This window comes from Balaenoptera musculus, chromosome 8, assembly GCF_009873245.2.
Source record: "Balaenoptera musculus isolate JJ_BM4_2016_0621 chromosome 8, mBalMus1.pri.v3, whole genome shotgun sequence".
Taxonomy (NCBI): Eukaryota; Metazoa; Chordata; class Mammalia; order Artiodactyla; family Balaenopteridae; genus Balaenoptera; species Balaenoptera musculus.
In genome coordinates this window covers 73,201,289-73,226,987 of record NC_045792.1, presented here as the reverse complement: position 1 = coordinate 73,226,987, position 25,699 = coordinate 73,201,289, and the positions used below count along the sequence as shown (strand labels likewise).

The 25,699-nt window shown below is 48.7% G+C and overlaps 1 protein-coding gene across 1 annotated transcript in view; it reads right to left on the bottom strand.

The window, feature by feature from the left end:
• SLC6A5 (solute carrier family 6 member 5) overlaps window positions 1-25,699 on the bottom strand; it is a 53,923-nt gene that overhangs the window by 12,313 nt on the left and 15,911 nt on the right. The window contains exons 6-13 of the mRNA XM_036861326.1: window positions 24,903-25,044; window positions 21,623-21,755; window positions 13,786-13,920; window positions 11,893-11,996; window positions 8,338-8,462; window positions 2,972-3,084; window positions 2,103-2,234; window positions 1,048-1,147 (exon numbers count right to left, since the gene is read on the bottom strand). Of these exons, the coding sequence (XP_036717221.1) occupies window positions 1,048-1,147; window positions 2,103-2,234; window positions 2,972-3,084; window positions 8,338-8,462; window positions 11,893-11,996; window positions 13,786-13,920; window positions 21,623-21,755; window positions 24,903-25,044 (984 nt within the window). The remainder of the gene's footprint in view (window positions 1-1,047; window positions 1,148-2,102; window positions 2,235-2,971; window positions 3,085-8,337; window positions 8,463-11,892; window positions 11,997-13,785; window positions 13,921-21,622; window positions 21,756-24,902; window positions 25,045-25,699) is intronic.

Sequence of the window (25,699 nt, the reverse complement as noted above, 5' to 3'; positions counted from 1 at the left end):
CTTTTTATATTTTGATTCCCCATCACCCTCCATTTTAACGCGTTTTTCAGGCAAGCAAGAAGCTGCTGAACCCTGATGGACAGGAGGCTAACAATTACATTAAAAGCAAGATGCTCATACCAAGGACATCCTGCATCCAATGATACCCTGCCTTTCTTTTTACCATCTCTTTTTGGTTCTGAAGTACAGATGGATCATCTGAGTTGGCATTTTTCACCTTCCTGGTATTCGCTAAGGAGGCCTTATCTATATTAGGGATGATTCTGAGACTTCGAGGCACAGGGAAGTCAGCAGTGCCTTGAACCCAATAGGACTTGCTTGTGCTGACCGGCGGCGCACACGAGGAGCCCAGATCACCCGGTGAGACCCCCTCCCCCGCACGCACAGACACCTCCACGTGAAGGGCAAAGACGGCATCCGCTGACTTACCATTCCTGTTCTTCTAGATAATGGCCCTGATGATTATGGGATGCAGGTTGCTATGGTGATATTAAGAAGGGCTAATCTGTAAAGGAACAGGCAGTTTCTTCCTGGGAAAATCTGGGGTTGAGATCTTGTATCACAGGCTCCCATGATGCTAATGAAGTCTCCTAAGGATCTGTTAGGCCTGTGTTCTCTTTTCTCACTAAAGTATCTGGGAACCAGCCATGACGCTTCTCCTCACCTCAAGCTACAGGAAGACTGCAGCTACTGAGACCTCAAAATGCAAAAGAAGCCTTCCCCCTGCCACCCAATCTGGCCATTGTCCTCAGGCATTAACGACGGTTCACTTGCCAGACCACACCCAAAGGCATGTCCTGGTCCTAGCAGTTTCTGGTACAAAGACTACTGAGTTTCACCATCAGCCGTCTTTTGTTTCTCTATTAAATCTAGACCCCAGTGGTCCTGAGGCAAGCTGGAAATAAAGGTACAGCTCTCTTATGTTTCCTAAATAGCTGCAATGAAGCCCTTTCATTGTCTTACAAAATATGGGAAACCTGCTTGCCATGGACGCTTGGCAACCGACGCTAAGTTCTGCCTCAGCATCAGGCACAGTGGTTCCCTTACCGTACACATAGGAGATCCCCACGAGCTCAAAAATGGCAATGATGACGAGGGCGTAGGAGGCGGCATACGTGTCCACAAGCTGAAACATGTAAATTCCACCCTGGTAGGGGAGAGAAACAACCGACATCAATAGGCCTGGATCTATGCTGTCTACCACTTCTAGCAGTCAATCCTTCCATCCTGAGCAGGGTCAGGTGCAAACAGGAGTCAAAGGATCTCCCCTCCCCTTGACATCAGTAACCTAACGCTGGCCAGGTATGTAAGCTGGGGGACTTGCCGTGTTAGCAAAGCAGTCCCTGGAAAGACTCCGAGCTAATCAATAGAACAAGCCCAGAAAAGTGATCTAACATCTTACTCTTAAAAGGCAAAGGTCAGCATCTGAAGATGTATATGTGAAAGTAGCCAGATTGCTTCATTTTTGCTTTAAGCAATAGATGACCATTTCTACCCATATACCTGCATGTGACTGACCTTCATGTGACCTTTAGGTGTCTCTGGGCACTCCTCAAGCAACCCGTTGCGTTTTCAGCTCACTCTTTAAGTCTCTCTACAATAGATGAGGCTTAGAGACCATCTCCTTTCAATCTATCATTTTCCAGATGAAGAAACCAAGGCCCAAAGTAGTGACTCGCTCAAGGTCACAGGGACAGCAATATATATATATATATATATCTCAGGTAAGCTAATACTCAACTTACCAGACACTCAGGACTAGAAGGAACTCAAGTGGCTATAAATCTTGTATATGACAGGTAATCAATTTCTCTGGTCAGTATTTTCATGTATTCCATTTTCTTAAAGTAGGACACACCTGTCTCGTTGGCTCAAGAAGGCTACATCTCAATTACGAAGATGCTAGAAGTATCATTAGTAGCCAAGGTGACATATTTTCCTCTGTGGTAAGAATCCCTAACGAACTGATGCCATCTACATGGAAATGGCAATGATTTGGCTATTGTTATAAGGTCCAGGAGCTAAGAGTAAAAGGCTGGAGAGCCGTCAGGCCCCCATGCAACCTGCCCCCATCCCAAGCCTGCGCCCAGCAGGCAGCTTACCTGAGTGATCATCGGGAAGCCCATGATGAAGAAACAAATGCAGCAGCCCAGAGTAAAGACCGGCTTGTGTGTGCGCAGGTACTTGGGAAACTCGTCCGAGATGGAGGTCACTATGGTCTCGATGGTGGCAAACTGGAACGATGCCAGCAAAGCGACACCTGAGACACACCGCCCAACCCCAAAGGCTCCAAAAAGCCCTTTGTGTTTCCCATCAGGCAAAGTGGTATTTGTATGAGGTTTGGGTTTTAGGGTTGCATTCCCTCGATGGGTCTGAAAGACTTTGCTGGGGTCCAACCCACAAGGCCAGCGAGGGGAATCCAAGCAGGATGTGGGCCTTAGAGCAGTGTTTCCAGCCCCCAGAGGCTGCACTCATACCCAGCCATCAGGACACTTTAAGCTTCACTTTGTATTCATGAGATGTAAATTCCTCGCCTCCTGTTTAAATCGCATTTGATCTTCTGCTTGAGGAAAAACCCTCTTTGCACCCAACTACTAAACTCTGAGTGCCTGTCACCATGATTTGTAGTAGTCTCAGCCCCAGAGCAATTCCCCTAAAACTGACCTCATATTATTTTCCCTTATTCAGCCCCAAAGAACTTGCTTTGGCAAAATGACACCAAAAGCAGGAAGTACACAGGCTAAAACTTGCATGGAGAACAGAGAGGGAGACAGCACGGCTCCTTCGCCCCATCACCTGAGTCACCCACAAATGCAAGGTTATCCTGAGCCCTGGACAGGTACCTCACCATCCCTACATCCCTCAGGGAAACGTTTAAGTACCACTAAGCTCAACCCCATTGCAGGCTGGATGCAGGACCCAGGACAGGAGTCTTCAGAAGAAGCAGGGATCGAAGCGGGGAGGGGCTCACCATAGTGTCAAGTCCAAGAGTGAGGAGCATCAGGAAAAAGATGATGGCCCAGAACGGAGAGAGGGGCAGCCTGGTTAAGGCCTCCGGGTAAACCACAAATGCAATGCCTGGCCCTGGAAGGAACAAGACACATGATTGCAAACAGGTCCAGCTCAAGGCCACCTCTTCTTGGAAGCCCACAGGGTCCTCTTTCCATGGAAGCCCTGAGTTGTTAGTTATCACATGCTGCTCCTGCTATTTGCTATGTTTTTACTCCTCTCTATCCATTTCCCCAATTAGATCTCAAGCTCCCAGAAGGGAAGGACCAGGGGAATTAGGTCCACACCTCAGGGAACTCAGAGGAGAAGCTCAAAAAGAGTGCCAAAGCAGAGACTCGGGGCCAACTCGACTCTAAGGCCAGGCTGTATCCCATGCAAATAACATGAAAACCTCCATCTTTGTGTTCATAAGTTGGGGGAGAATGTAATAATTACCCTCTAGAACAGTGGGTGATTTTGCCCCCCTGGGCACATATGGCAATGTCTGGAGCCATTTTTGATTCTCGTAACTGGGATGTCATGGGAGATAATTACTGCTGTCTAGTGTGGAAAGGCCAGGGTTGCTGCTAAACATCCTTCAATGCATGGGACAGTCCCCACAACAAAGAATTATCCGACCCAAATGTCAAGAGTGCTGAGGTGGAGAAACCCTGCTGTAAGGGTTAAACATGCCCAGAATGACATCGTTTCCCCACTTTGTTACCCTTCTTCCTGGTCACTCCTCCAGGAGAAGCCATGTACATAAAACATGAATCAATCTAACACTTTTAGGAACTTGCCCTATAAAGGCTTGGTAAAGATGGGGCTACATCAGTCCACAGGTAATTAAGTGGGGAAGACGGAAGCATGATATAAGAGTTAAGAGAGTTTGGTCTCTAATAGTTAGACAGACCTGGGTCCAAATTCAGACTCCATGACTTGCCAGCTGTGCAACCCTAGAGAAGTTACTTAATTTCTGTAAGCCTCAATCTTGCCCATCTGTAAAATGGGGATAACAATAGTTCCTCACAGGGCGGTTATGAGGGACAAATGAGGAAACGCACGTAAAGCACTGAGACCAGTGCCTTGCACATCATCAGCACTCACAGAATATTAGCTTTTCTTAGGGGTGGACAATGAACTTGGAAATTAGCAGCTCCGATTCCGGTTTTCCCAAGAATATCGCGTGTGGTCTTGGTGGAGGATCTCTGAGCTGCAGTTTTCTCTGCTAACATAAAGCCCCACCAGCCGTTCTTATCTTCCTCACAGCCTCACTGGGAAGACGGCTAAAGACCTGGCAGTTGTGAATTTCCCTGTAGGTAGAAACCTAGATGATAAGGGGCAGAGACCAGGGAACGTTGGGGTAATCCACGGCCAGCGCACACCTGGAAGCCAGAAATCGTAGCTCCTGGAGTTTTTATAACTCAAGCATAATGACACTTTTTTAAACTGGAATTCATCAGGTTGTTAGCTCCCAGTGTTGCCTAGGGCTTTGGGTATTTAAAACATAAAGCCTGGAATGCCTAAGATACCCCCCCTCGATGCATTTATTGAACAGACAGTAGAGACAGCCTCTGAAGGCTCCCTGAGTGAACCATAAAAGAAAAATCTGGATTAAGCTACAGCTCAAAATAGGTCTCAAATGCAATGCACCGAAGAAGCCAGTTCAGTGCCCGGAACACCGAGGAAGCCAGTTCAGTTTAGGCCCATGAAGTGGACGAGAAGGTCTTCAAATGGCCACTGCCGGAGGACCTCGGCTCATTGCTTAACAGGATTCTGGCCGTTTGGGCTTTACTGCTTTTTCAGGGAGGGGAATGATTTCAAAATATTCGGCCTGTTTCCATTTCAGCGGCCTCCCTAAAGTATGCAGGGTAAAGGCATCATTTTCAGCAAACTCCATTTATCCAAGATGGCTAGAGAGTGGATTTTTAAAATACAGTTTTAGAACATCTTGTAGAGTTCAGAAAGATGGACTGTCCGAGCCACGGCGGAGCTTTCCCCGGGCGAGGCCCTTGTTTCTGATGGAGGCTGAGTCCTGCCTCCGTCCTCTCCCTCTGGGAGGCAGCAAGGCCCAGTGGGTGGACTGCAGGCTCCTCTCCCCCCGGGGCCAGAAAACTGGCTCTGCCTCTTCCTAGCTGCGGGACCGCAGGTAAGACTCCGGACAAAACTCGGTTTCCTTATCCGTACAATGGAGATAATAATGGCACCTACACTCAGGGAGTTTCTGTGAGCAGTAAGTGTGTTGATACAAGTAAAGGGCTCAGAACAATGCCTGGCCGTGGCGAGAACTCAGTAAGCATAGACCATTATTACTCTTCCCATGAGAGGGGATCAAAGGGGTTCTGCATGCCAGCGTCTTGGGCGGGGCCCCCAGAGACCTACAGTGACAGCCTCCTTGGTCCTAGAGAGCCACTGAAGACACAACCAGGGGCTCCGGTCAGTGGACCCATCATGACCCGCAGCACACGGGGAGTGGTTACTCTGCTGAGAAACCTACTACGTGTGGATGCGTTCTCAGAGGACGCAGCACCGGAACCCTTTCCTGTGCCTTTGGAAGGATTGGCATCCAGGTGACAGACAGATGGTGGGACGGTCCGTCGAGTTTGAGAGCGTTCATCTTGATCAGCAGGGTCTCTGAACTAGGAGGGGGTGAGGGAGCCAGGGCGGAACTTCCTAGTGGCCTGGTTACCTGAGAGTTACCGCCTAGACCTGGGACTCTATATGCAATACGCACCTCTGGTTCCTCTGCTGTGGTCTAACCGAGTCTTGCCGCTAGTGGGTGAGCATCTCGGCAGGGCTCTGAGTTGGATTCTGACCGTGAGTCAGTGCTCCCCAGGTAGCAGTTGGCTGGGAGATGACTCTAAAAGGCTGACTTCCCGGCAAGCTCCTTCTCTGGCGTAGATGCCTGAGAAGACCACGCCCCCTTCCCTTTGCCCATCGTAAAAGCAGAGGACAGGTTGGTCTCATCACCAATCCCACCCTCAAGCCCCCAGAAGCTCTGATACGGCCAAGATTTGGGGTAATGACTTTGAGCCTCCCTTACAAGGGAGCTGTAAATGAAATGGACTGGGGTTAGGTCATTAAAGAGAACCTGCTTTTGACTGAATACCAAAGCACAGTTACTAATGTTGGGTCAGCAAAAATGAACTGAATGTCCACGTGCCAATGTCACCCAGCTAGGAGAGCTTGGGGCTGGCACCTAATGCAGGCCTGACCCTGATCTCTGTATTCTGCAGAGCCTCCATTACAACGGAGGAAATTGGACAAGCCTGCTAATCACATATAAGAATGTATGCGAATTCAGAAGACCTCCCAGACCACTGCCCCTCTCTTGTGGGATGAGACCCACTGTCCCTGCGCTGGTGACAATGAGAAACTACCAAGTACAGTTGGCCCTTGAACAACGCAGTTTTGAACTGCACGAGTCCACTCAGACATGGATTTTTTTCAGTCGTAAATACTACAGTACAACACAATCTGCAGTTGGTCGAATCCATGGATGCGGAGGAATTGCAGATTCAGAGGAACTGTATCTACGAAGGGCTGACTCTAAATTATAACACGGATTTTTGACTGTATGGAGGGTCGGCGCCCCTAAACCCTTGCATTGTTCAAGGGTCAACTGTATGAACACAACACGTTAGAATCTGTGAGAAGTACTCCTCTCTCCCTGTTAAAATCAAAGGAAATGAAAAAATTCTGAAAAGGGCAAGTTTCAGAGGGAAACAGGCCATTTGTCTGATGCTTTTTATATAAACGAAAAACAAAATTTAATTTGGGTTTTAGCAACTTGTGTCCCCAGATCCCTTTCCTGGGGCAGGAAACGCTCAGAAGAGTTAACGAATGCGGCCCACATCTTAAGAATCACTATCTCTGGCCACTCGGCCACTGGTTCACAAGGAGCTCAGTAATGTCACAAAAATAACAGAACACCTCAGATCTGCTGGCAGGTGGAACAGGACGTACCTGCTCCAGCTACGCTGCTGGAAGGAAATGAGGACAGCGCGGTGGTACAGGCACCCGGAAAACAAAGCCTCCGTCACTCTCTCCCTCCTCCTCACCACCTCCCTGCTCCCCAGAAGGTTTAAATTTTGCAACCAGGGAAGGGCATTTGCTCAGCTCTGGGACCTCTAATTTAGTGCACTGCTGCAGAACCAAAATCCCTGGGGGTCCAGCACCCTCTGCAGGGAGAGACAGCTCCCCCCCACCAACAAGCTGGCTCTGTAACCCTTTGAGGCCTGCAGTGCATCACCAGCGCCGCTGAAGCAGTAATTAATTATCCTTAGGGAGCCATGAGACAGCCAGCAGCCCACCAAGAAGGTGACATTGCTAGGGCCTAGTTCTTTCTCGTGCTGGCGTCTGAGCCATTATCTGAGACTTGCAGTGAGCTCCTTGAAGAAAGATAACTGCGCAGAGAAGTCACAGACAGGTCCACACTCTGGATCATCTGGGCCCACAGCCCTGTCCCCACAGCCCCTGGCACAGTCCCTACACCACGGCAGCCCATAAATGCCTGATTACAGAATGCCCATCACGATAGACAACGCCACAATGAAATCCCTCAATCACTGAGACCTGCTCAGCACCCAAATCCTCTGTAGAATAAGGCTGGGTGGAAGTAAAAAGTTAACTAAAAATATTACACACTGTCTACAAGATTCTGTGCTAGAAATATGGATTAAATGAGATAAAAAAGGAGAGCTCTCTGTACACTGCAAAGGGACCACACAAATGCTAGCCATTAATAGAGGGATCACTTGGGCAGAAGGTAAACATTTATTCCACATCCCTCCCACCACCGCCGTCCAACCTTTCCACCCACTGGGGAAACAATTTGCAGGGTCTGCATTGTGAACTAAGCAGAAGACCCCGGGAACACATCTGACCTAACAACCAGGAAAGTGCTTCATCAGGAAAAGGCTGCTCTTGCTAAGCATTAGTGTTTGGTGCCTACAGAGCCCTCGGCAAGGAATGCCACCCTGAAGCAGGTTGTGCCTACATCCGCTGCAGGAGCATTAGTTTGCCTAGAGAATCCTCTCCCCGTGCCCAACAGGTAGAGACCTTACTTCTGCTGGAGCTGAGTTAAGAGAGGACGGGAAAACGAAGGAAAGGAGAGGGAAGCAGGAAAGGGGCCTTTATAGCCACACCTCTGGGGAAGGACCGGCCAGATCTGACCCTGCATGAGCTTCCGACTCCAGCTGTTCTGGGTCCCTCCGCAAAGGGGGACCTAGGCTGTCCCCCTCTCCAGCCTGTTCCAGAAGGCCAACTTCCTAGCATAGCATAAATGAGGAGCTCAGGGTGTGAACCTGGAACCTGCCCTACGACAGCAGGGTGACCAGCGCACTGTACCTTGGTCTGCCACGTTCTCGATGTTAACCTTGCGTTCATTGGCCATGAAGCCGATGACTGAGAAGATGACGAAGCCGGCGAAGATGCTCGTGGCACTGTTGGTGCAGGTAACAATTAGGGTGTCCCTGGGAGGAAGAGACAAGTTTGCCAATAGGCGTGCTTTGTGAGGAGGAAGGGATAGGGGAGGGACACGTGAATGTGTGCTCGTGTGTTTGTGTGCCCATGTCCACATGCCCATTCCTAAATAGGTACTCACTGTAGGCTGGTCCTGTTCTCTCTTATTCACAAGGAAAGGAACCACCAGTCCTGACCACAGGCTCTCTTGGGCCAAGTGGATAAGCACCAAAAGACTCAAAAAGCTCTCCCTCCCCTAACTGCCCTGCTCCAGGGCCTCTGGGACAGAGCTCTGACTCCACCTGCCCGAGAACTGGATCTCTCCTCCGGGCAGTGCCAGAGGTAAGTCTGTCCATCAGAGCAGAAATTGAGGGGATGAGGCCTTTTGCAGAGTCCGAGACAGGAACGACGTATGAGAGAAGAGAAGGCGGTGGGACCAACAGATGCCACCAAGCATGAGAACAGCCTGGGGTTGGGGCACACGGGCCTAGAAGGGCAAGGGAGGCGGGGAGAGGAGAGAGACCAGCACCTCGGTGCCAGCGCCCTCTGCTGGCCATATGGCTGCCGTTCCCGGCCTGCCCTGTCCATCCCAGACACAAGAGAGGGGTCACAGCTAGATGGAGCCGTGAGGCCAAATTCTCTTACATGTTAGAGGCATGACCTTGACCAAGTCACTTCCTCTCCACTCTGACTTTATTTATTTTTTTACACATATCCACTCTTTTTTTAATTCTTTTCCCATATAGGTCATTACAGAGTATTGAGTAGAGTTCCCTGTGCTATACAGTAGGTCCTTATTAGTCATCTATTTTATATATAGTAGCGTGTATATGTCAATCCCAGTCTCCCTATTTATCCTTCCCCCCCTTACCCCCTGGTAACCATAAGTTTGTTTCCTACATCTGTAACTCTACAAAAACTTCTGTTTTGTAGATAAGTTCATTTGTACCCTTTTCTTAGATTCCACATATAAACGATATCATATGATATTTGTCTTTCTCTGTCTGACTTACTTCACTCAGTATGACAGTCTCTAGGTCCATCCATGTTGCTGCAAATGGCATTATTTTGTTCTTTTTTATGGCTGAGTAATATTCCATTGTATATATGTACCACATCTTCTTTATCCATTTCTCTGTTGATGGATATTTAGGTTGCTCCCATGTCCTGGCTATTGTAAATAGTGCCGCAGTAAACAGTGCATGTATCTTTTCAAATTATGGTTTTTGTCAGATATATGCCCAGGAGTGGGATTTCAGGATCATATGGTAGCTCTATTTTTAGTTTTTTAAGGAACCTCCACACTGTTTTCCATAGTGGCTGTATCAATTTACATTCCCACCAACAGTGCAAGAGGGTTCCCTTCTCTCCACTCTGACTTTAAATGGTGGCAATGACTCCACCTCCCTCACTGGTTGTTGTGCGGACAGAACCAGATGAGGCCTGCACCACACAGAGCCTGGCACAGAGCAAGTACTCAGGATACAACCCACCTTGTCCAGGACCTCAGTTTACTGATGGGGAAACTGAGGCCCAGGGGAAGGTAATGGGCTCATAATGGTAGGTTCGGATTTGAACCCAGACCTCCTGCCCGTTAGCCACACCACACAGCCTCATTTCTAACAAAGCCAGAGCAATGCTTCCCCCTTGGACGATGCTCAGACTGATTCTCGCGGGTCATAAGTTAATAAGCAACTACGACCAAAGAAGTTCAGACACCTTAGTCTGGCATTCTAGCTGTTACGGGCTGAATTGTGTGCCCCCAAAATGTAAATGTTGAAGTCCCAACCCCCAGTTCCTCAGAATGTGACTGCATTTGAAAATAGGGTCTTTAAACAGGTGATTAAGTTAAGAGGAAATCGTGAGAGTGGGTGCTAATCCAATACGACTGATGCCCTTATAAGGAGAGGAGATCAGGGCGCACAGCGGGAAGACCATGTAGAGACACAGGGAGAAGATGGCCAGCTACAAGCCACGCAGAGAGGGCTCAGAAGAAACCAACCCTGTCGACACCTTGATCTTGGACTTCTAGCCTCCAGAACTGCGAGAAAATTAGTTTCTGTTGTTCAGGTCACTCACTCTGTGCTATTTGTTACGGCAGCCCCAGGAGACTAACACAGAGGTTCTCTCCAATCTGGCCTCAGCCAATTCTCAGGCCCCATTTGCTTCTTGCCCGGTGAGCACACACCTGCTCCAGTCCCACCAACCTGCTCCCCGCCACGTCTCCATCACACCCATCCCCACTCATCCCCACCTGAAAACATTCCCTTCCTCCCCTAACGCCTTTTGAAATTTGGCCCAGCATAGATGTCACTTGTGTGAGGCCATCCCAGCCAGGCTAGGCCACAGCTTAACTATAATCTCTTCCTTTTGGTTCACGAAATATCTCATGCATGATTAAAAATAATAAGAATGGCAACTGCTGTCCACTGAGCACCTACTATGTGCAAAATATTGCTGTGAGAATTTTGCATACATCATCTCTTACCCTTCAACAAAATATTGTAATCTGCATTTTACAGATGAGAAAACAGGGATTCAGAGAAGTGAAGTATCTTACCCATGTCTTGGAGTTTTAGAAAATGGTGAAGTCATAATACAAATGCAAGTCTCTCTGACTCCAAGGTTCTTTCTTTTTTTTTTTTAATCATCCCCTCAGTATTTTCTTACTGCTTGTCACAGATGGATTTAACTTTCAGATGTCACCTCCTCCAGAAGCTGTCCAGGCTCTCTCACATCTTTGGGGTTCCAGAGTCCCCTAATATCACACTATCCAAATGTCACCCTGCACCAGAATCACCTGAGGATCCTGTCTCGATATGTAGATTCCCGGGCCAGCCCCACCTCCTGATGTTCTGTTTCCTCAATCTGGGAGGGGACTCAAAGTTTGCATAACTTTGGGTTTAACTGACAGATAAAATTGTAATACATTTTAACATATTTAAAATGTACAACGTGATGATTTGATATACATATGCATTGAAACAGGAGTCCCACCATTGAGTTAATTAACACATCCATCACCAAGGTATTCTTTCCACTGTACCATGCTGCCTTTCTTACGGGGCTCTCTAGAAAAATGTTTGTCGAGTGACTGAATGACCATACTTCATCAGCAACTACCATACAACTGTATCCATGGACTAGCTAGCTCACAAATGACTATTCCAGGACACAACCAGCTGCATGGCACCTCCAGAGAAGCTCAATTCTATCCCATGTGTCAGAATCAGGGTGCAAGTTGGGGTCCAAGCCAGGCCACCAGAAGCCAGCAGCTAGGCCTTTGCAGGCGATTTCCCCTACACCAGAGCTGTCTGGCTCTGCCTTGGGTGAAGTGTGAGGATATGGCCTCAGGTGTCTGATGACACAGCCCATGATTCTGTCCCCAGGCCCTAGTCCCACTCACCCGCCACCTCTGGGACTTGAAGTGCCTCCACATACCTGTAGCAGTTGTTGTGGAATTTGTTGTAAGAAGAAAGAGTGATCAGGCCTCCCCATGCAGCAGATAAAGAGAAGAAAATCTGAGTGGCAGCATCTTTCCACACCTAGGAGGCAAAAGAGGGGAAGATTCAAGGTCACTGAAGGAGGCTGGCCCGGGGGAGGGGAGTCTCCCAAAGCCACACCATCTCCCCCGGGGAAAAGGCAGTCAGGACAAGATGACTTTGGCACCAACATAAATGAGAAACATACGTCATTTGCACTGGAAGCCAGAAAGGCAGTAAATGACCTGGGAGACTCTAACTTCATTCTAATCAAAGCAGAGGAACTCAACAAGCAATGTACACGTTTCATGCTTGCAAGCCCTACAATGTAAAACTATACAGAAGGGGAGAGCCCTTTCTTTAGCTGGAAACAAACTCAAAAAAACAATTTGGAACAGCAAAAATATTCATGGATACAAAATGAAAACCTTTTAAAATTGACATTCCCCCCCAAAAATAAAAAATAAAATAAAATTGACATTCCTAAAGATTACAACAATTTACTAAAAATCTGAAATTCTGTAGCCCCTCATCAAAGTAAAGCAAGTTCTGTGCCACAGCTCAGTGGATTTTACAGTGCCACCTCATTCTCGAACTTGGCTGACAACACCGCTTGGTCATCTTGGCGATTTCTTTTAATTGTCCTCATCAAACTCCAGAAAGCTACTCAAGAGTTTGAGCTATAGATTTATATGATTTGATATGGACTTCCTATCATTTTTATAAATTAAAACTGGTTTTTAAATTGTGCTTAACATATGCAAAGAGAAAGTTCAAGTGTGTGCTGGCAAAGTCTGTACCACAACCTCCATTCTCCCATGCTCCTTACTAACAAAGCTGTGGTTTTATTTAAAGGCAGCCATCCGTCCAGCCCAATGGCCACCTCCCAGAATCAAGGAGAGGTGCAGCTGAGAGGAAATCATCATATGACTTAGTTTCTGGCCAATGATGAGAAAATCAAGTGTTATGTGGAATTTCTGGCTTTCTCCTCTTTTAAAGAGAAGGAGGATGCCTATCTCTATCTCTTCCCTCACTGCTTTGTGCCACCTGGAATGCTGACATGATGGGTGGAGCTCTGGCAGCTACATGGCAGCTATTCACTGAGGATGGTGGGGCAGAAAGACAGGAACCTGGGACACCATGGAGCCACCCAACCAGTGCTTGACTGTCTACCACTGGGCTGCAAGTGAAATAAACTTTTGTTTAAGCTGCCATTATCTGGAGGTTTTTCATTATGTGCAAACTCAATCCTAGTTATGCTTTCTTAAAATCTTCTGGAAAAGCAGATTTTTCTTTAAGGTGAGAAAATGCATTTCTTATTAAACAATCACCCCCTCATGTGAAGTTCTGGGGGTTGGGAATTTTAGAGTAAGATATGCCTATGCAGAATATGCCAAGAGAAAGTATAAGTGTGTGCTGGCTCTGTGTCGGTGTGCCAGAGGTATTCAAATCTGTCTGAGCCCTTTAAATTATAATTGCTTGCGGTTTGCCTAAGTGCTGTTATTTTCCAACCAGCAAAACTCCATTTCCAACACACTATAATTAGCAACAGATAAGTGGCATGAGGTGGCCCAAAGCTATTAAGGGAATTTCATTCTTCATTTCAGCCTCGGCAGCCTCCCAGATGTAGGACAACTATTTCAGGAATCTGAAACCCCCAGCTGCTCACTTCTCATTAAAAACTTCCTGAGTGTGTAACGTTTCAAGATTATCAGGAGCTTGTGAAGGCAAACAGTGAGATGCCCTGTGGGCAGAGGTCTGACCACTTCTGCTAAACAGTGTCCCGGAGCGGGACCCATCCCCATGTGCCGTTCCCCCCACAGGTGCGTCATAAATGAAATCAGAAGCCCACCGTGGCATCCGTAAGTTTCTCCCACTTAGGGGTGATGAAGTACCAAATCCCAGCACCAGCTCCAGGCAGGGTAACTCCTCGGATGAGAAGGATCACGAGTACAACATACGGGAACGTGGCCGTGAAGTACACCACCTGGAAAAACCACCGACACGAGGGCAGGAGTGAGCAGACACACAGGATGTGACCCAAGGAGCATCAACAGAGGCAGAGTGTGATCTGCCACCCGGACACAAGTGCCTGATAGGCTAGTTTTCCCCAAACTCTTCCAGGTCTGGGGACACAAGGAAGGCACTGGGACCAAAGGTGAATCAGAGAGAGCCAGAAATGAAGTCTCGAGGGGGACAGCCAAGACTGTGGGTTGAGTCAGCCTGCAGTGCAAAAGTGGACAACTCCCTAAGGACCAACTGAAAGAGAAAGGTTATGTGCCCCCCTCCTCCTTAACTCCTAGCCCACCCTCTGCTTCAGGCCCCAAATCCCACCATTAGAGATTAATTTCTTTAGCTTAAGTTTTCCATCCTTGTTTGTACACACACCCTAAGTGAGGCAGCCTAGTGACATGAGAGAACCATGACCTTAGAATTTTAGACACATTTAGGTTCAAATAAGATCACATCTCTGGCCCTGAGTAGCTATGAGACTTAGGTCAAGCTAATCAGCTCTCTGAATCTCAGTTTCTGCAGCTGTAAACTGGGGATAATAGCACGTTTCTTAAAAAAAATAATTGAGGATTAAATGGGCCCCTAGCACAGCACCTAACTTGTAACAGATGGTCATTAAATGCAGTTAAGTTCAACAAGCATTTATCATGGCCTACTATGACCTGGGAGCTGTGCCAGGGCTTAGATGCATAAAGGTGAAGGAACTCGACCTCAGAGACCCAGAGACAATGTCTGAATAATGGGCTAAGCAGTTCCAAACAGGACACCGTGAAGTCCAGGGGAGGCCACTGGGCTCAATCCAGGAGATTACAAAAAGATGCATGGAGATGACGCACCACGAGTTGGATCTTAGAGGCCAAGTGCAACGCAGAGGAGGTGAGGTGAGGTGGGAAGGTGAGGGAAGAAAGTAGGAAAGGCAGGGGTGAGGGAAAGACCCTAAATTCCCTAGGAGCACGGCACACAGTTGAGGCTAAGAGCAATGGGGCACTAGAGACATGGGAGGAGACAGGTCGTGGAGGCCCCGAGTACCAGCCAAAGGAGGCTCCTAGATTCTGCACGAGAGGGAAGGACCAGAGCCGAGAAACGTTTGGGAAATATCATCAGCAGAACTTGGGGGCTGTGGTTGAATGGGGATGAGTGAGAGGCACCTTCCTTATCTGTTAATCAAACCTCAGAGTGGAGGAAGGGCTTGGGCCCAGGATTCAGTAGACAGAGAGACGAGCAGACTGGGAGAGCTTGGGCTCTGCACTCCCACGGGCCTGAGTTCAAATCCCAGCTCCATCACTTATGAGCTGGGCCACCTTGGGAAGTGACTTAACCTCACTGAGTCTCAGTGTCCACACCTGCAAAGTGGCAATAACAAAAGCATACTCCTCACAGGGCTGTTGGAAGAGCACAATGGGACGATGCATACGACACGGAACAGGCCTGAGACCCTGGAAAGAGAAGTGCCATTTCTGTCTTGCCAATGACTCACCAGTCCTAAATTTAATAACCCTGGCAACCCTCAGCTCATAAGCCAGTTACATCCCAAAAGTGCATTAGGGGACGCTTGGAAGGATGAGGCTAAGCTCCTGTCCTGGACCACCAAACCCTCCCTCATCCACAGGATGGGCATAGACAGCCGGCTGAGCACTGTTGGTTCAGAGCCCCTCTGTGCTCACCCACAGCCTTCCGTCCTGGGGAACCCAGAACACCTGCCTCCGGGAGGGGGACAGAGTGCCCATCACACACCAGCTGCACAGACCCCATGGCCTGACAGGGGCTCCGGCCTGGCAGCGGCTGGCAGGCGCTGGGATTTTAAGAGATGAGAACTGATTCAAGGACTTGCAAAGGATGGATTGAGGGAAAGTCAGGGTTGAGATGAAGATAAATCTCTTGGGGTTACTTCTTATTAATCCAATAAATACACACATATGCATACATAGGTACATATATTTTTGAGCATCTAATATGTTCCAGGCACATGCTGGGGAGGGTGGCTGGGACGATGGCCATAATAAAGGGGAGGACAGGGAAGGCCTCACTGAGAAGTTGCCCAGGACTTGAAGGAAGTGAGAATGAGCCAACTGGATATCTGGGAGAACATTCCAGACAGAGGGAACCGCTGTCTGGACCCTAAAGACCCTAAGAAGGGAGTGTGCCTGCCTTCTAGGAGCAGCCAGGGGCTGGGCAGGGGCACAGGCGGGAGAGGAAGGCGGGGGTAGGGGTGGAGGCAGGGACAGATCCTGCAGAGCCCTGTGGGCCCGTGTGGGCGGGGAGGGGACGGGGAACTGCTGCAGGGGTTTGGGCAGAGGAGTGACATGATCTCACATTTTAGCCGTCACCGGCTTGCCACGTCACGCTTACACTGCAGGGGCAGCGGTTAGGAGATCACAGCAGCGATCCAGGCAAGGGGCAGCAATGGCTCCATGCAGGGTGTTTCAGGGGAGCTAGGAGAAATGATCAGAAACCGGATACACCGTGCTGGAAGAGCAACAGAACTTCCTGACCAATTTAATGTGGGGTGAGTGGGGAGGGGGTGGGGGAGAGGGAGGAGTCAAGGGTGAGCCCAAAGGTTGTGGCCTCAGCAGCTGGTGGGCAGAGGTTCCGTCAGCTGAAATGGGACAGGCTGCAGGTCAAGGAAAGATAAGGAGTTATTTCTTCCTCTAAACCCAATTACTCGTCAAGGCCAAAGTCTTCCTGTCTACAGACCAGAGATGGGCTGGTCTCCTCTTCTCGGCACTGCTGCCACCACCGACCAGGAGCCGCCTCCCTGTGCCCCGGGCAGCAGCCCCCTTCACTCTTTGCCCGGAGGCACTGGAATCACCAGGGACCATGAGGGGGCGCTCCCTGCTCCCTCCTATCCTCCCCCAAACCTGCTTCTCTCCTTCCCCTTAAGTGAAACCCTTCCACACACAGACGGTAGGAAACCCAAAGGCATCTGACGTCTCAGGAGAAAATCACCCACCACAGGATGACCCGGGCTGTCCTCCCAGCTGTCGGATGGGGCTGGGGAGAGGAACGCTACAGGGCCGGGAGGGGCCCCGCCAAGACAGCAGGGGCAGGGTGACAACTAAGGGATATCCTCTTCACCTCCTGACCATGTGGAGCTGGTGGGAGATGAGGATGGAAGGAGGCAAGGGAGAGGAGATGACGTAGATAGTGGGGTCCAGCAGGAAGAAGACCCCAAGAGTGGCACCAGTCTAACCGGCTGAGACGCTGCTCCCGTTTGAGTGCGGGAGACAGCCCATTTCTGGAGTTCCCTCCATGGATCAGCTCTTTGCAGTCCCATTTTACCGAGGAGGAAACTGAGGCTCAGGTTAAGCCTCTCACAAAGGGTTAAATATCTCACTCAAGGTCTCCCAGCTGGAGCCAAGATCCAGACTTGAAGGTTTCTAACTACAAAGCCTATTTCCATTACCTTTAATGCCACTCACTGGGCCACATGATCAGAAATGTGTGAGGCAGGGCGGGGACTAGAGTGAGGCAAGGGAACACCCGGGGTGCACAATTTAAGGAAGCACTCACTCTCATGGGGCCGAGCCTGCACATGCAGGAAACTGAGAGTGAGTGCCGCCTTAAATTTCAAACCCTAGGCACTTGCTTGCCTCACCAGGTCTGGCCCTGGTATGTGGAATGATGCACTCACTTTGTCAATGGGGATTGCGGTGAACTGAAAGGGCACACAGTTTCATTTCGAAATCCTGGGTATGCCTCCAATGTGAGTCAGGTGTTAGGTGTTTGTGGAGGTTTCTTCACAGCTAGTTCTCCTGTGTCATGGGGGCTTCAGAATGCACCTGTTTCAGGATGGACTGTCAGCGGAATTAAACTTGAAGAGTAATGAATTATACTTGGCAGGAGTGACAATGACGAGTTGATCTGAGCCTGCTGGCCTGACACCTGGCAGCATCGTCCTCACAACGGGAGCCCTGAACAGGTGGTAAGGCCACTGCCCCCACCCCAGCCAGTGCCAGCTAATTAAGCTAGCTTTGTGGCCTTGCCATAACTCTCAGGCACAGCGGCCCCTGAGGTCAGATGGGCTGCATTTGACCTTCAGACTGCCTGCTGGTCGCCCCTGCCTCTGGAATTCTAGCTGCTCAAAGGGAAACTCAGGTCTCATAGGAAGCAACCGGCCACTCTTGTCTCCTAGGGCCCTGAACAAAAGGAACTGAGTTTATCTTGCTGCAACAGAAGAAGGACATCTCTGTTGCTTAGAAATGACAGTCTTGGTGGAACTTCGATCACAAAGGAGCCTGTCATAATGAGGTGTTGCAGCCGTGCTTCCAAACAAAGCTCCATGATTAATGTCTGCACAAGCCAGGGCAGGATAATAAACTGGGATGCATTATTTCTGGTGGTATTCCTCATTAAAAGAAAATTAATCATTGATCCCTAATTGGAAACCTTTCTCAATGAAGGAGAAAGATAACTTAGCAGATCTAAAAGGAAAGCTTACTTGCTCAGGGCTACTCAAAAATCCCCATTTCAAAGAGAGAGAGCCCATAAAATCTAGCACCAAGGATTAAATTCTAAATCAATGCCAAGAACTGATTCTAACACCATCCCCCCAAAATTGCAGACTGATAAGCAAAGAAGGATCTTAGAGAATATTTATTTTAACCCTTGAATTTGCAGATGTGAAAGATGGGACCCGGGTGCCTCCTGGGACTTGCCCAGCTGGCAATGACAGCTATTGACAGCAGGACGGGGTAGCAGTGCAAGGGTCCTGATTCACAGTGGAGGGACTTTTATCCACCCAGATGCAAATGACGGCTCCAGAATTCTGCATTTCCATCTATTTCTAATAGCCGCTCCTTGGGAGAGGATGTCATGTAGTGGAAAGAGTCTAGGCTTTAAAGGGAGACAGACCTGGGTTCAAATCCCAGCGTTGCCACTTACAAGCTGTGTGACCAGGACTTCCCTTGTGGTCCAGTGGCTAAGACTCTGCGCTCCCAATACAAGGGGCCTGGGTTCCATCCCTGGTCAGGGAACTAGATCCCCCATGCTGCAACTAAGAGTTCGCATGCCGCAACTAAGACCCAGCGCAGCCAAATAAATAAATAAATAAATAAATAAATAATTTTAAAAATAATAAAGTATTCGGGTGTTTGTGAGTAGGTTATATGTAAATACTACACCATTAAAAAAAAAAAGCTGTGTGACCTCCGGCAATTTACTCTACCTTGATGCGCCTCAGCTTCTCTATCTATAAAATGGAAAGAAATGTCGTTACCTAGCTGGTTGTTGGGCAGATTGAATGCACTAATGCAGGTAAAGTAGTTAGCAGAGTGCCTGGCACACAGAGCGTTCAACCAAGTTCCCTTTCTCTTTTCATTTTCCCACCAGAGCCACTGCTTTCAAGATGTCAGCACGGCACAATATCCACTCAATACATCAGTCAGTCATTATCACAAAAATGAAAAGAGTTAATGTCAATTAAGAACTGACCATATGCCAGGTATTTTATATATATATATATATATATATATATATATATATATATATATATATATATATATTCTCTCACCTAATCTTAGAACAGCTCTATGAGGTATGTACTATTATCCCCATTTTACAGATGAGGAAACTGAGGTTCCAATGGTTAAATAGCTTGTCCAGAGTTACACAACTAGAAAGTGATCAAGACGGGATTTGAACTCAGACAGGTCTGACACTAAAGCCACCAGGCCGTCCTTCCTCATGTCACCAACAAGGCTGCTGTTCTGATCCTCCTCACCTAACACCTCTTCTCCTGCCAATCACACCTTCTAGCCTATCCTGCTAGAGACCTGTCTGGCCACTCGATTATGGTTGAAGGTGCCCTCTCTCTATCTCTAGCTATACGTGATGGTCCTGCAGTTCGATTTTGGCTGAGCAAAGACATGGTCCCTCTTGCTAAACAATCACCTGGCTGGCCCTTTACTGCCACTCCAAGCTGAGTTCCAAGTTACGGAAGGCGAGGAGCCCAGGAAACCTCAGGACTCACAGGGCGTTACTGTGAGGGTCATGCTAACATTTCCTCATCTTCCTGCTACCCTAGAAAAACAACTGCTCCAGTCTCATAATACTCATTCAGAGCTAGCAGGGTCCTCAATCCCAGCTCTCATTTTACAGAGGGGGAAACGGAGGTCAGAGAGGAAAAGTACCCCCAGCTCACCCAGCAAGTGTTCCGACAGAATCATGTTAGAGCCAGCAGGTCTTAGACATCGCCCAATCCAATTGCCTTCACTTTAGAAATGAGACAACCGAAGGCTCCTGAAATAGCTAAGATAAAGAAAATCTGCTTTCCACTTATTGGCTAAATAAATAAAAGCTAAGGGCAAATCCAAAGCTCAGCCAGGTTTCATCGTCCAAGCAGAGATGTCCCTACACAGAAAACACCACGGAAGGGCTGGGGGGCTAGAACCCAGGTCTCCTAACCCCCAGTCTGGCTCTCTCCCCACCTGATGTCATTTAAGGGCACCACTGGCTCAGGGGACCCTGACCAAGCTGCCAGAATACACCATTCAAGCCCGCGTGGAACCAGATTACATGGAGGGCACCAGAAAGAATTGTTATCAAAAGGCCCTCGCGAGCTTGTCCATGAGTCCGGGGAGAAGACAGACTGCTCTCTGTGGCTGATGGGTGCCAGGTGTGGGTGCCTGGTGGGGCCTGTGAAGCATGCCTGGGAGGTGAGAGGCGGCACGGACCCTCACCCCCGTGAGGCCGGATCCTTCCAAACGGGTTGTTTGCTATTGTGACCACAGTAAACCCTGGCCTGGACGACTGGACCAAGCCAAACTCCACAACCTATGGTCTCAGAGTCCACCGTCACATTCTATTCCTTGGGCCTTAAAGACATTTGGGGTTTCATGCTGAGACATGCAAATGACTCTCCAGATGATGAACTCGTATTGGTCATCATCAAAGTGGTTGGTTAACCGTTTCATGGGGGTTTTCTAAAGCGGCAGGAAGATGAGGGGAAAACACTAGGACCTCTACCACAACATCCAGCATGTCCTGAGGGACCCTGCACACCGTGCCTGCCGTGCCTTGGAATGGAGCTTGGGGTGGGTGTCCCACCACCTCCAAAGGACCTGCCAAGCGACTGTCTAGCAAGAGGGGCCAAGCACGTGCTCCACCAAAATCCCGCGGGCAGGACTATCGCCCTGTCATGCTGGGGGCACGTGGGGTGGGAGAGTGTTGGGATGGGGTTGGAGAAAGGGCACGAAAGGCAGAGAACATGGTGGTCAGGAGTGAGGAGAAGGAATCCCCTGCACAACTTTGATCTCCTTCCAGCTTCCTGGGAGGAGCAGTGACTGAGCTGGCAGCCAGACCAAGAAGCAAAAAGCCGGCAGCACCAGTTCTAGACTTTCGGGAGAGATTGAATCATATCGGGGAATGCCATCTGCTGAATGAAGGGCCCCCAATAGGGAAGGAAGAAGGAAACTCACCACAGAGCCCCCGCCATCCACGAGGAGCCCTGAGTACATCTGTCTCAGTTAACCCTTAAAACCTCCCGGGGAGAAAGGCATTATTATCCCATTTTACAGACAGCAGTGCAGTCACTTGTCCAAGGCCTCACAGCTACTCAGGGATGAATCAGAATTCCACCCACGCCTCCCGACTCTCATCCCAGTGCCCTTCGGCTGCTCTGTGACACAAACAGCCCTGGGGGTCCCAGAGCTTTCTCTCAGATAAATACAAGTTCTTACTTTTCCTGAAGTCTTGATTCCTTTTGCCAGGGATGCATACACAATCACCCAAGCCAGGAAGAGGCAGAAGGCTAGTGGCCACCTGATCTCGCCAGGATATTCAATCCCTGCAGAAATCTTCAGCACGAAGTACCTATGAGTTGAAAGGAGAGAGAAGGGAGGGGAGGAAGGAGGGGAAGAATGAGCTGGCAGAGGTGACAGTCTGCAGGCTTTATCTTCCTGCAGAGCCTCAGACAAAATCCCAGCATCCCACCCTCCCCATCAGGGACCTGATCAGATCAGGCTGTGAGGGATTTGCTGATCCGGGCTCCCTCCCACAGCTGTCTGCGGTGAGACCCACTGAATTTACCCTGCTTTTAATTAATTATGGCCCTAAAGGGCTTCCCTGGTGGCGCAGTGGTTCAGAATCCGCCTGCCAGTGCAGGGGACACGGGTTCGAGCCCTGGTCTGGGAAGATCCCACATGCCACGGAGCAGCTAAGCCCGTGCGCCACAACTACTGAGCCTGCGCTCTAGAGCTCGCGAGCCACAACTGCTGAGCCCACGTGCCACAACTACTGAAGCCTGCGTGCCTAGAGCCCCGTGCTCCGCAACAAGAGAAGCCACCGCAATGAGAAGCCTGCGCACCGCAATGAAGAGTAGCCCCCGCTCGCTGCAACTAGAGAAAGCCCGCGCGCAGCAACGAAGACCCAATGCGGCCAAAAATAAATAAATTAAATAAATAAATAAATAATATATATATATTATGGCCCTAAAGGACCTACTGTATTAGCACAGGGAACTATACTGAATATTTTGTAATAACCTACATGTGAAAAGAATCTAAAAAAGAATATGTGTGTGTGTGTAACTGAATCACTTTGCTATATACCTGAAATTAACACAATATTGTAATTCAACTATACTTCGACTTAAAAAATATTAATTATGGCCCTGGGCGGGCTCTGAACAAGGCTATGTCAGCTCCACCGTCATCTGGAGCTGCCCCAGGAGCAGTGCAACAAATCCAACAGCGTCGGGGGTCCTGGTGTAGCAGCCCCCAGAATGGGCATTATGGAGGTTGTTGTCTGTATATAAGGACACATCACTAACAGAAACTCTAAACTGTGAAGGATGATTTTTGTGTGTTTCTGTATTGTTCTACTCTTTTATGAGAATGTATCCCAATAGTTTTTGCACAACTTTAAATTTAAAAAAATCAGTACAGAGTCATTATGGTAAAAGAATTAAAAATGCTGCTGTGCATGTTAGTTCAGGTTGTGATGGGCATGTCCCAGGGCTGAGGTTGGCTGAAATGTAAAAGCAGGGCTGGCTGGGCCTTACTCAAGGAACGTATTCGAAGACAGACAACCAGCCGCAAACAGAAGGGGGCTGGCGCTCATCTGTAGCGGCTGCTGGCACCTGTGTGTAAGCTGAAGGTGGCGACGCCCGCATCCCTGGCTAGAGGGCGAGCAGGCAGCCTCACCCCCGGGGAGAGGAAGCAGCTTCAGAGACCACGAGTCATGACGCCAGATGCGACGATCCCCTCAACTCCGTAATAAAGTCACACAGCCTGGATGAAAGTGTTGTGCGTGCAGGTGGGTGTCTTTCTGTGACCTGAACCAAGGGCCAGCCAGCATCCAGACTCTACTGGACTGCAGACATGACGGCCGAGCGTCCTGACCTGCTGAGGGAAGCGAAGGGGGCCGCACCCCTCCGGCCAGCTAGCCAGCGACACTGTGAGCGGCTGTTTTGCGGTTCACGAGAGCAACCTGGAGCTCTTTTCGTCTCAACTGCTGGGGCAACCTGGGCTCTACAGTAGAGTAGAAGTCACCAAGGGTGGAACCGGCCTGGGCTACCAAACCTTAGGGACCATACTTCTAAGCATTGAAAAGGACCCCCAACCCCACAATGGGCAGGCCATCTAGCCAACAGTTCCACGGCCCCTTGGCCATCTCAACTACTCCATGATTTAATAAGGGATATTGGATGGGCCCCAAGAAGCTCCTGATAACATTCCCTCTTGGAAACTAAGACTGGTCCCAGAGGATTAGCAAAGCCACCAAAAGCAGATTTGCAAAACACTTTATAATACACCTGACCACGTGGATTATGTGATCAGATTTCAGCCCACCACGAGGTCAGACTCCTTTCTCAGAGTTCAGGGTGAATCAAGGCCCACCCTCACTGGTCCTACGTTTTCTTCAAAGGGAGTTATTTCTTCATTCAGCCTAAGTGCCCCTTCTGTTCTACAGGAAACATCCATGTGCCCTCTTAGTCCACAGGAGAGAAAGCTTGGAAGAACTAGTGGGAACAATAGTAACCACTTCCTACTATCTAAGTAAAGGCCACAAACCAGGGGCCCCCTGATACATGCATTTTACGTGACCCCAGTGTTTCATTTGAATTAGTGTGCTAACATTTAAAGTGGGAGAGACACATAAAAACTCCTATTTTATTTCCAACTTCTCTTGTAAAATGGAAGCTCTGGCAGCACTGCCCACATTCCCATCAGACAGGGGTCAGTTGGAGCTGAGCATCAGCACCTTCCCTTATACTGGGCAGACCTCCCCTCCCGTTAGCCACAGTCCCCACCATTCTCTATCGTCTTACCTCTTCCTCCCTGCCCCCAAGTACATTTGAGTTTACAACCCCCGACTTAAGGCCTAGCTAGAGAACATTATCTACTCTCTGTTGAACTCTGTCTCCATCTACCTCCCTTATGAAATAATTCCCTGAACGTTATTAAATCTTCCTGTGGTGGCTGAGGATTTCCTAAATCCCTAAACCTCAATCCCCAATGTCTGGCAAAATGGATGAAGAAAGTATAAAACTAAGACAGAACTGTTTTTTTTTAAAAAAAAAAAAGGAAAGAATTAGTTCTTCTTTAAACCAAATCACTGATCATGATTTGTTTCCTGACTTTCCTGAATTTTTGTCTCTCTTCCCCTCACAAGTGCAGAAGGAAAAAAACAAAACAAGAAAAAACAAAAAACAACCTAGTCAGCTGAAGGTCTGCTTAGATAACATCGGAGGAAGGTTTTGCAATGTTTTTGGCATCAACATCATGAACTACAGCAGCACCAATTCTGTTCCCACCAGCATTCAGCCAACTCTCCTCTCCAGGCCCACAGGGCACAATAACTCGCTCCCAGAAGCCAGACCAGGGAAAAAGTCTTCCTCCCTGAGCATCTGAGTAGGTAGGGAGGGTACAGAGGGAGGCAACCCATCCCTCTAGTCTACAAGTTGGATAGTCACTAATTCACTGGGTTTCTCTTAGAAAAGTTTTTTAAAAATCTTACTTGAAATACTCTTCACTCCCACTGACAAACGTCTTATTGGCCTGGCTGGTGAAATTAACCATTGTCAAGTTGGGATAGGCCGTCATGCAGAAAGTTGAGTTCTTGATCTGTATTTTGGGATGGTCACTGATCACACAGGAATCTGTTTAGGAGAGGATGGAACGAAAACACAGTGAAATCTGTACAGAAAATAGACACGTGTATCTCTCTAGCAACTTAAAAACAAAAGCCAAACATATTTGCCAAATATTGCAGAGTAACTTTGCAAGGGTATTAACTGAGCAAAGCTAGATGCAGATGAACCCCAAAATTGTGTGCTATTCATCCCAGAGCCCCCGGTACCCCCCAGCAGTGCCCGGTCCCGGCAACGACGGCTCTCATTTCTGGAGCGCTCTCTACACGCCAAGCACTTTACATGCATTATCTCACCTAAGGCTCACAACAGCCTGTGCTGTGGGTACTATTGCCTCCGTCTTTCAGATGAGGAAAAAGGCTCAGAGGTTAGGTCATTCTACCAAAATCACACAGCTAATGAGGAAGAGAATCAGGATTCAAAGCCAGATCGTTATGACTCCACAAAAAATAAATGGCTTGCAGAAATGAATTTTAATCAGACATAAGTAAAACTTCTGAAGGGCTCTACCACAGAAGGCTTACTAATAAGCCCAGCTTGAACCCACTGCCTGGCACAACAGCCGACATACAGAAGTTCCCTAAGATACGTGTGCCATGTGCTTTCTGCACACTCGCACGTGCTCGTGAGCCTGCAACAGGACTGAACACATTGGTTCTCAACT